The sequence below is a fragment of the Oncorhynchus keta genome, unplaced genomic scaffold (genome assembly GCF_023373465.1).
Source record: "Oncorhynchus keta strain PuntledgeMale-10-30-2019 unplaced genomic scaffold, Oket_V2 Un_contig_14739_pilon_pilon, whole genome shotgun sequence".
Lineage (NCBI taxonomy): Eukaryota > Metazoa > Chordata > Actinopteri > Salmoniformes > Salmonidae > Oncorhynchus > Oncorhynchus keta.
In genome coordinates, this window is record NW_026278917.1 from 1 (window position 1) to 10,000 (window position 10,000).

The window sequence follows — 10,000 nt, forward strand, 5'->3', positions numbered from 1 at the left end:
CCTATAGTAGCTAGCTAGTACCTATAGTAGCTATCTAATACCTGTAGTAGTAGTAGTATAGTAGTACCTATAGCATAGCCAGTAGTATAGCTAGCAATACCTATAGTATAGCAGTAGTATAGTAGCTAGTGCCTATAGCTAGCTAGTGCCTATAGTACCTATCTATAGTAGTATAGTATAGCTAATACCAGTATAGTAGCTATAGTACCTAGCATAGTATAGCAGTAGTGGTAGCTAGCAAGTAGCTATAGTATAGCAGTAGTATAGTAGCTAGCAAGTACCTATAGTAGCTAGCTAGTACCTATAGTAGCTATCTAATACCTGTAGTAGTAGTAGTAGTAGTATAGTAGCAGGCTGGGTACCTATAGCAGTAGTATAGTAGCTAGCTAATACCTGTAGTAGTAGTAGTAGTAGTATAGTAGCTAGCAAGTACCTATAGCATAGTATAGCAGTAGTATAGTAGCTAGCAAGTACCTATAGTATAGCAGTAGTATAGTAGTTAGCAAGTACCTATAGTATAGCAGTAGTATAGTAGCTAGCTAATACCTGTAGTAGTAGTAGCATAGTAGCTAGCAAGTACCTATAGCATAGTATAGCAGTAGTATAGTAGCTAGCAAGTACCTATAGTATAGCAGTAGTATAGTAGCTAGCAAGTACCTATAACATAGTAGTAGTATAGTAGCTAGCAAGTACCTGTAGTATAGTAGTAGTAGTATAGTAGCTAGCAAATACCTATAGTATAGTAGCTAGGAAAATAAACTAACTTCAAGATGCTGCAGACTGCCTTAGTCTGGAGACCCGACGCAGGGCAGACATGAGCGTTTGGATCAGGGATGTTCCCACTAACGACCTCTACATGTCATCTTCTATCAACGGTCTTTCTCTTGGGTGATGGATGTGTCTCACTGAGTTTCCCAGTTGTAAGACTCACGGCTCAGCCAATTACTGCCTAATGACACCCTTCCTGTCTCTCTTCCTCCTTCCTGTCTCTGTCTCTCTTCCTCCTTCCTGTCTCTGTCTCTCTTCCTCCTTCCTGTCTCTGTCTCTCTTCCTCCTTCCTGTCTGTCTCTCTTCCTCCTTCCTGTCTGTCTCTCTTCCTCCTTCCTGTCTCTGTCGCTCTTCCTCCTTCCTGTCTCTGTCTCTCTCCCTCCCTCCCTCCTGTCCCTGTCTGCCTGTCTGTCTGTCTCTCTTTGTCCTTCCTGTCTCTGTCTCTCTTCCTCCCTCCTGTTTCTGTCTCTCTTCCTCCCTCCTGTCTCTGTCTCTCTTCCTCCCTCCTGTCTCTGTCTCTCTTCCTCCTTCCTGTCTCTGTCTCTCTTCCTCCTTCCTGTCTCTGTCTCTCTTCCTCCCTCCTGTCTCTGTCTGTCTGTCTGTCTTCCTCCAGAGAGGAAGTCTTCTAAGAAGCGTGTGTATGACGAAGAGGAGGATGAGGAGGAGGCGATGGGCAGTGAGTCCCAGGAGGCCATCCCTGCAGCGGCCGGTAAAACGGTGGATGAGTCGGCCATCAAGCTGGACGAGTACGGGGCTAAAGACTACCGGCTGCAGATGTTGCTGAAGAACGACCACGGATCACGACCTCTCTGGGTGGTGAGACTGACAGATTACGTTACCAGAACTCTGTTCCGACTGTCGTACCTGTGAACTCTGGTCAGACTGTCGTACCTGTGAACTCTGGTTAGACTGTCGTACCTGTGAACTCTGGTCAGACTGTCGAACCTGTGAACTCTGGGTCGTACCTGTGAACTCTGGTTAGACTGTCGTACCTGTGAACTTTGGTCAGACTGTCGTACCTGTGAACTCTGGGTCGTACCTGTGAACTCTGGTTAGACTGTCGTACCTGTGAACTCTGGGTCGTACCTGTGAACTCTGGTCAGACTGTCGTACCTGTGAACTCTGGTTAGACTGTCGTACCTGTGAACTCTGGTTAGACTGTCGAACCTGTGAACTCTGGTCAGACTGTCGTACCTGTGAACTCTGGTCAGACTGTCGTACCTGTGAACTCTGGGTCGTACCTGTGAACTCTGGTTAGACTGTCGTACCTGTGAACTCTGGGTCGTACCTGTGAACTCTGGTTAGACTGTCGTACCTGTGAACTCTGGGTCGTACCTGTGAACTCTGGTTAGACTGTCGTACCTGTGAACTCTGGGTCGTACCTGTGAACTCTGGGTCGTACCTGTGAACTCTGGTCAGACTGTCGTACCTGTGAACTCTGGTTAGACTGTCGTACCTGTGAACTCTGGGTCGTACCTGTGAACTCTGGGTCGTACCTGTGAACTCTGGTCAGACTGTCGTACCTGTGAACTCTGGTTAGACTGTCGTACCTGTGAACTCTGGTTAGACTGTCGTACCTGTGAACTCTGGTCAGACTGTCGTACCTGTGAACTCTGGGTCGTACCTGTGAACTCTGGGTCGTACCTGTGAACTCTGGTCAGACTGTCGTACCTGTGAACTCTGGTCAGACTGTCGTACCTGTGAACTCTGGTTAGACTGTCGTACCTGTGAACTCTGGTCAGACTGTCGAACCTGTGAACTCTGGGTCGTACCTGTGAACTCTGGTCAGACTGTCGTACCTGTGAACTCTGGTCAGACTGTCGTACCTGTGAACTCTGGTCAGACTGTCGAACCTGTGAACTCTGGGTCGTACCTGTGAACTCTGGTTAGACTGTCGTACCTGTGAACTCTGGGTTGTACCTGTGAACTCTGGTTAGACTGTCGTACCTGTGAACTCTGGTCAGACTGTCGTACCTGTGAACTCTGGTTAGACTGTCGTACCTGTGAACTCTGGTCAGACTGTCGTACCTGTGAACTCTGGTCAGACTGTCGTACCTGTGAACTCTGGTCAGACTGTCGTACCTGTGAACTCTGGTTAGACTGTCGTACCTGTGAACTCTGGGTCGTACCTGTGAACTCTGGTCAGACTGTCGTACCTGTGAACTCTGGTCAGACTGTCGTACCTGTGAACTCTGGTCAGACTGTCGTACCTGTGAACTCTGGTCAGACTGTCGTACCTGTGAACTCTGGTCAGACTGTCGTACCTGTGAACTCTGGTTAGACTGTCGAACCTGTGAACTCTGGGTCGTACCTGTGAACTCTGGTTAGACTGTCGTACCTGTGAACTCTGGTCAGACTGTCGTACCTGTGAACTCTGGTTAGACTGTCGAACCTGTGAACTCTGGGTCGTACCTGTGAACTCTGGTTAGACTGTCGTACCTGTGAACTCTGGTTAGACTGTCGTACCTGTGAACTCTGGTTAGACTGTCGTACCTGTGAACTCTGGTTAGACTGTCGTACCTGTGAACTCTGGGTCGTACCTGTGAACTCTGGTTAGACTGTCGTACCTGTGAACTCTGGTTAGACTGTCGTACCTGTGAACTCTGGGTCGAACCTGTGAACTCTGGGTCGTACCTGTGAACTCTGGGTCGAACCTGTGAACTCTGGGTCGTACCTGTGAACTCTGGTTAGACTGTCGTACCTGTGAACTCTGGGTCGTACCTGTGAACTCTGGTTAGACTGTCGTACCTGTGAACTCTGGGTCGTACCTGTGAACTCTGGTTAGACTGTCGTACCTGTGAACTCTGGGTCGTACCTGTGAACTCTGGGTCGTACCTGTGAACTCTGGTCAGACTGTCGTACCTGTGAACTCTGGTTAGACTGTCGTACCTGTGAACTCTGGGTCGTACCTGTGAACTCTGGGTCGTACCTGTGAACTCTGGTCAGACTGTCGTACCTGTGAACTCTGGTTAGACTGTCGTACCTGTGAACTCTGGGTCGTACCTGTGAACTCTGGGTCGTACCTGTGAACTCTGGTCAGACTGTCGTACCTGTGAACTCTGGGTCGTACCTGTGAACTCTGGGTCGTACCTGTGAACTCTGGTTAGACTGTCGTACCTGTGAACTCTGGTTAGACTGTCGTACCTGTGAACTCTGGGTCGTACCTGTGAACTCTGGTCAGACTGTCGTACCTGTGAACTCTGGTTAGACTGTCGTACCTGTGAACTCTGGTTAGACTGTCGTACCTGTGAACTCTGGTCAGACTGTCGTACCTGTGAACTCTGGGTCGTACCTGTGAACTCTGGGTCGTACCTGTGAACTCTGGTCAGACTGTCGTACCTGTGAACTCTGGTCAGACTGTCGTACCTGTGAACTCTGGTCAGACTGTCGTACCTGAACTCTGGTTAGACTGTCGTACCTGTGAACTCTGGGTCGTACCTGTGAACTCTAGTCAGACTGTCGTACCTGTGAACTCTGGGTCGTACCTGTGAACTCTGGTCAGACTGTCGTACCTGTGAACTCTGGTCAGACTGTCGTACCTGTGAACTCTGGTCAGACTGTCGTACCTGTGAACTCTGGTCAGACTGTCGAACCTGTGAACTCTGGGTCGTACCTGTGAACTCTGGTTAGACTGTCGTACCTGTGAACTCTGGGTTGTACCTGTGAACTCTGGTTAGACTGTCGTACCTGTGAACTCTGGTCAGACTGTCGTACCTGTGAACTCTGGTTAGACTGTCGTACCTGTGAACTCTGGTCAGACTGTCGTACCTGTGAACTCTGGTCAGACTGTCGTACCTGTGAACTCTGGTCAGACTGTCGTACCTGTGAACTCTGGTCAGACTGTCGTACCTGTGAACTCTGGTTAGACTGTCGTACCTGTGAACTCTGGGTCGTACCTGTGAACTCTGGTCAGACTGTCGTACCTGTGAACTCTGGTCAGACTGTCGTACCTGTGAACTCTGGTTAGACTGTCGAACCTGTGAACTCTGGGTCGTACCTGTGAACTCTGGTTAGACTGTCGTACCTGTGAACTCTGGTTAGACTGTCGTACCTGTGAACTCTGGTTAGACTGTCGTACCTGTGAACTCTGGTTAGACTGTCGAACCTGTGAACTCTGGGTCGTACCTGTGAACTCTGGTTAGACTGTCGTACCTGTGAACTCTGGTTAGACTGTCGTACCTGTGAACTCTGGTTAGACTGTCGTACCTGTGAACTCTGGTTAGACTGTCGTACCTGTGAACTCTGGGTCGTACCTGTGAACTCTGGTTAGACTGTCGTACCTGTGAACTCTGGTTAGACTGTCGTACCTGTGAACTCTGGGTCGAACCTGTGAACTCTGGGTCGTACCTGTGAACTCTGGGTCGAACCTGTGAACTCTGGGTCGTACCTGTGAACTCTGGTTAGACTGTCGTACCTGTGAACTCTGGGTCGTACCTGTGAACTCTGGTTAGACTGTCGTACCTGTGAACTCTGGGTCGTACCTGTGAACTCTGGTTAGACTGTCGTACCTGTGAACTCTGGTTAGACTGTCGTACCTGTGAACTCTGGTTAGACTGTCGTACCTGTGAACTCTGGTTAGACTGTCGTACCTGTGAACTCTGGGTCGTACCTGTGAACTCTGGTTAGACTGTCGTACCTGTGAACTCTGGTTAGACTGTCGTACCTGTGAACTCTGGGTCGAACCTGTGAACTCTGGGTCGTACCTGTGAACTCTGGGTCGAACCTGTGAACTCTGGGTCGTACCTGTGAACTCTGGTTAGACTGTCGTACCTGTGAACTCTGGGTCGTACCTGTGAACTCTGGTTAGACTGTCGTACCTGTGAACTCTGGGTCGTACCTGTGAACTCTGGTTAGACTGTCGTACCTGTGAACTCTGGGTCGTACCTGTGAACTCTGGTCAGACTGTCGTACCTGTGAACTCTGGTTAGACTGTCGTACCTGTGAACTCTGGGTCGTACCTGTGAACTCTGGGTCGTACCTGTGAACTCTGGTCAGACTGTCGTACCTGTGAACTCTGGTTAGACTGTCGTACCTGTGAACTCTGGTTAGACTGTCGTACCTGTGAACTCTGGTTAGACAGTCGTACCTGTGAACTCTGGTTAGACTGTCGTACCTGTGAACTCTGGGTCGTACCTGTGAACTCTGGTTAGACTGTCGTACCTGTGAACTCTGGTTAGACTGTCGTACCTGTGAACTCTGGGTCGTACCTGTGAACTCTGGTCAGACTGTCGTACCTGTGAACTCTGGTCAGACTGTCGTACCTGTGAACTCTGGTTAGACTGTCGTACCTGTGAACTCTGGGTCGTACCTGTGAACTCTGGGTCGTACCTGTGAACTCTGGTCAGACTGTCGTACCTGTGAACTCTGGTCAGACTGTCGTACCTGTGAACTCTGGTTAGACTGTCGTACCTGTGAACTCTGGGTCGTACCTGTGAACTCTAGTCAGACTGTCGTACCTGTGAACTCTGGGTCGTACCTGTGAACTCTGGGTCGTACCTGTGAACTCTGGGTCGTACCTGTGAACTCTGGGTCGTACCTGTGAACTCTGGGTCGTACCTGTGAACTCTGGGTCGTACCTGTGAACTCTGGGTCGTACCTGTGAACTCTGGGTCGAGTTTTCCTCCGATGTTTGTAAACAGTCTAAATGTAAACAAACAGTGTATATCCTCATAACATGGTTCAATCTATAATATAGATGTCATTGATGGTCAGTCCCTGCATCCAGAACGCAGGATATGAATCTGACAGTGGCTCCAGGAGTCTGATTCTTCCCTCGGCTTTTCATCATGGTACCAGACCAGGAGTCCTGGAGTCAGGCTGAGGATCGATAGTAGGAAGAGAGGTTCTAGTCTCTGGTACTGACTGGATTGTACCATCATGGTACCAGACTCTGTAGTAGGAAGAGAGGTTCTAGTCTCTGGTACTGACTGGATTGTACCAACATGGTACCAGACTGTTCCCTGTTAACAACTCCATTGACACCCCTACACCCCTACACTACACCCCTACACCCCTATGCTTTCATGACACATAAAGTAATGCAACAGTAACCACCACATTTAAATATTCAACATATTTTTACCACCCCTTCTTCGTCTCTCTGTCTGTCTCTCTGTCTCTGTCTCTCTCCTCTCTGTCTCTCTCCTCTCTGTCTCTCTCCTCTCTGTCTCTCTCCTCTCTGTCTCTCTCCTCTCTCTCTGTCTCTCTCTCTGTCTCTCTCTCTGTCTCTCTCTCTGTCTCTCTCCTCTCTCTCTGTCTCTCTCCTCTCTCTCTGTCTCTCTCCTCTCTGTCTCTCTCTCTGTCTCTCTCTCTCTCTGTCTCTCTCCTCTCTGTCTCTCTCTCTCTCTCTCTCTGTCTCCTCTCTGTCTCTCTCCTCTCTCTCTGTCTCTCTCCTCTCTCTCTGTCTCTCTCCTCTCTGTCTCTCTCTCTGTCTCTCTCTCTCTCTGTCTCTCTCTCTGTCTCTCTCTGTCTCTCCTCTCTGTCTCGTCTCTGTCTCTCTCCTCTCTTTCTCTCTCCTCTCTATCTCCTCTGTCTCTCTCCTCTCTATCTCTGTCTCTCTCCTCTCTCTCTGTCTCTCTCTCTGTCTCTCTCCTCTCTCTCTGTCTCTCTCCTCTCTCTCTGTCTCTCTCTCTGTCTCCTCTCTGTCTCTCTCCTCTCTCTCTCCTCTCTTTCTCTCTCCTCTCTATCTCCTCTCTGTCTCTCTCTCTGTCTCTCTCTCTGTCTCTCTCTCTCTCTCTCTCTCTCTCTCTCTCTCTCTCTCTCTCTCTCTGTCTCTCCTCTCTGTCTCCTCTCTGTCTCTCTCCTCTCTTTCTCTCTCCTCTCTATCTCCTCTGTCTCTCTCCTCTCTATCTCTCTCTCTCCTCTCTCTCTCTCACTCTGTCTCTCTCTCTCTCTCTCTCTGTCTCTCTCTGTCTCTCTCCTCTCTGTCTCGTCTCTGTCTCTCTCCTCTCTGTCTCTCTATCTCTGTCTCTCTCTGTCTCTCTCCTCTCGATCTCCTCTCTGTCTCTCTATCTCTCTCTCTCTCACCCCTCCTCCCCGTCCCGACAGGCTCCAGATGGACACATCTTCCTGGAAGCCTTCTCTCCAGTGTATAAGTATGCCCAGGACTTCCTGGTAGCCATAGCAGAGCCAGTGTGTCGTCCGGTCCACGTTCATGAGTACAAGCTGACAGCCTACTCCCTCTACGCTGCTGTGAGCGTCGGTCTACAGACCTCAGACATCGTGGAGTATCTCCAGAAACTCAGCAAGACATCTGTACCGGACGGCATCGTGCAGTTCATTAAGGTCAGTTATGAGAGGAGGAGGAGGAGGAGGAGGTGGTACTAGGGTCTGAGGAGGAGTCTGGTACAGGGGTCTGTAGGGGGAGTCTGTAGGGGGGGAGGGGGATCTGTAGGGGAGGGGTCTGTAATGGGGTGTCTGTAGGGGGAGTCTGTAGGGGAGGGTCTGTAGGGGGTGTGTGTAGGGGGGGTCTGTAATGGGGTGTCTGTAGGGGAGTCTGAGTGATGTCTGGTGTCTATTGAAGCTGATGAATGTCCTCTTTCAGCTCTGCACTGTGAGCTACGGCAGGTGAAGCTGGTGCTGAAACACAACCGGTAGGCTGAGACAACTCATTAATATATATATACACAACCGGTAGGCTGAGACAACTCATTAATATATATATACACAACCTGTAGGCTGAGACAACTCATTAATATATATATATATATAAACACAACCGGTAGGCTGAGACAACTCATTAATATATATATACACAACCTGTAGGCTGAGACAACTCATTAATATATATATATATATAAACACAACCGGTAGGCTGAGACAACTCATTAATATATATAAACACAACCGGTAGGCTGAGACAACTCATTAATATATATATACACAACCTGTAGGCTGAGACAACTCATTAATATATATATATACACAACCTGTAGGCTGAGACAACTCATTAATATATATATATACACAACCGGTAGGCTGAGACAACTCATTAATATATATATATACACAACCGGTAGGCTGAGACAACTCATTAATATATATATACACAACCGGTAGGCTGAGACAACTCATTAATATATATATATATACAACCGGTAGGCTGAGACAACTCATTAATATATATATATACAACCGGTAGGCTGAGACAACTCATTAATATATATATATACACAACCGGTAGGCTGAGACAACTCATTAATATATATATACACAACCGGTAGGCTGAGACAACTCATTAATATATATATATATACAACCGGTAGGCTGAGACAACTCATTAATATATATATACACAACCTGTAGGCTGAGACAACTCATTAATATATATATATATACAACCGGTAGGCTGAGACAACTCATTATATATATAAACACAACCGGTAGGCTGAGACAACACATTAATATATATATATACAACCGGTAGGCTGAGACAACTCATTAATATATATATATATATATATACACAACCGGTAGGCTGAGACAACTCATTAATATATATATATACAACCGGTAGGCTGAGACAACTCATTAATATATATATATACACAACCTGTAGGCTGAGACAACTCATTAATATATATATATACACAACCGGTAGGCTGAGACAACACATTAATATATATATATACAACCGGTAGGCTGAGACAACTCATTAATATATATATATATATATATATATATATACACAACCGGTAGGCTGAGACAACACATTAATATATATATATACACAACCGGTAGGATGAGACAACTCATTAATATATATACACACAACCGGTAGGCTGAGACAACTCATTAATATATATATATACACAACCGGTAGGCTGAGACAACTCATTAATATATATATATACACAACCGGTAGGCTGAGACAACTCATTAATATATATATATATATATATATACAACCGGTAGGCTGAGACAACTCATTAATATATATATACACAACCGGTAGGCTGAGACAACTCATTAATATATATATATATATATATATACACACAACCGGTAGGCTGAGACAACTCATTAATATATATATATATATATACACAACCGGTAGGCTGAGACAACTCATTAATATATATATATACACAACCGGTAGGCTGAGACAACACATTAATATATATATATATACACAACCGGTAGGCTGAGACAACTCATTATATATATATATACAACCGGTAGGCTGAGACAACTCATTAATATATATATACACAACCGGTAGGCTGAGACAACT

At 47.1% G+C, this 10,000-nt stretch overlaps 1 protein-coding gene across 1 annotated transcript in view; it reads left to right on the top strand.

Annotated features, from left to right (window-relative positions):
- Positions 1-1,351: 1,351 nt before the first annotated feature.
- LOC127918735 (general transcription and DNA repair factor IIH helicase subunit XPB-like) overlaps positions 1,352-10,000 on the top strand; it is a 33,215-nt gene continuing 24,566 nt past the window's right edge. The window contains 4 exon segments of the mRNA XM_052501914.1: positions 1,352-1,584; positions 7,816-8,052; positions 8,312-8,330; positions 8,333-8,360. Of these exon segments, the coding sequence (XP_052357874.1) occupies positions 1,438-1,584; positions 7,816-8,052; positions 8,312-8,330; positions 8,333-8,360 (431 nt within the window). The 5' untranslated portion in view covers positions 1,352-1,437.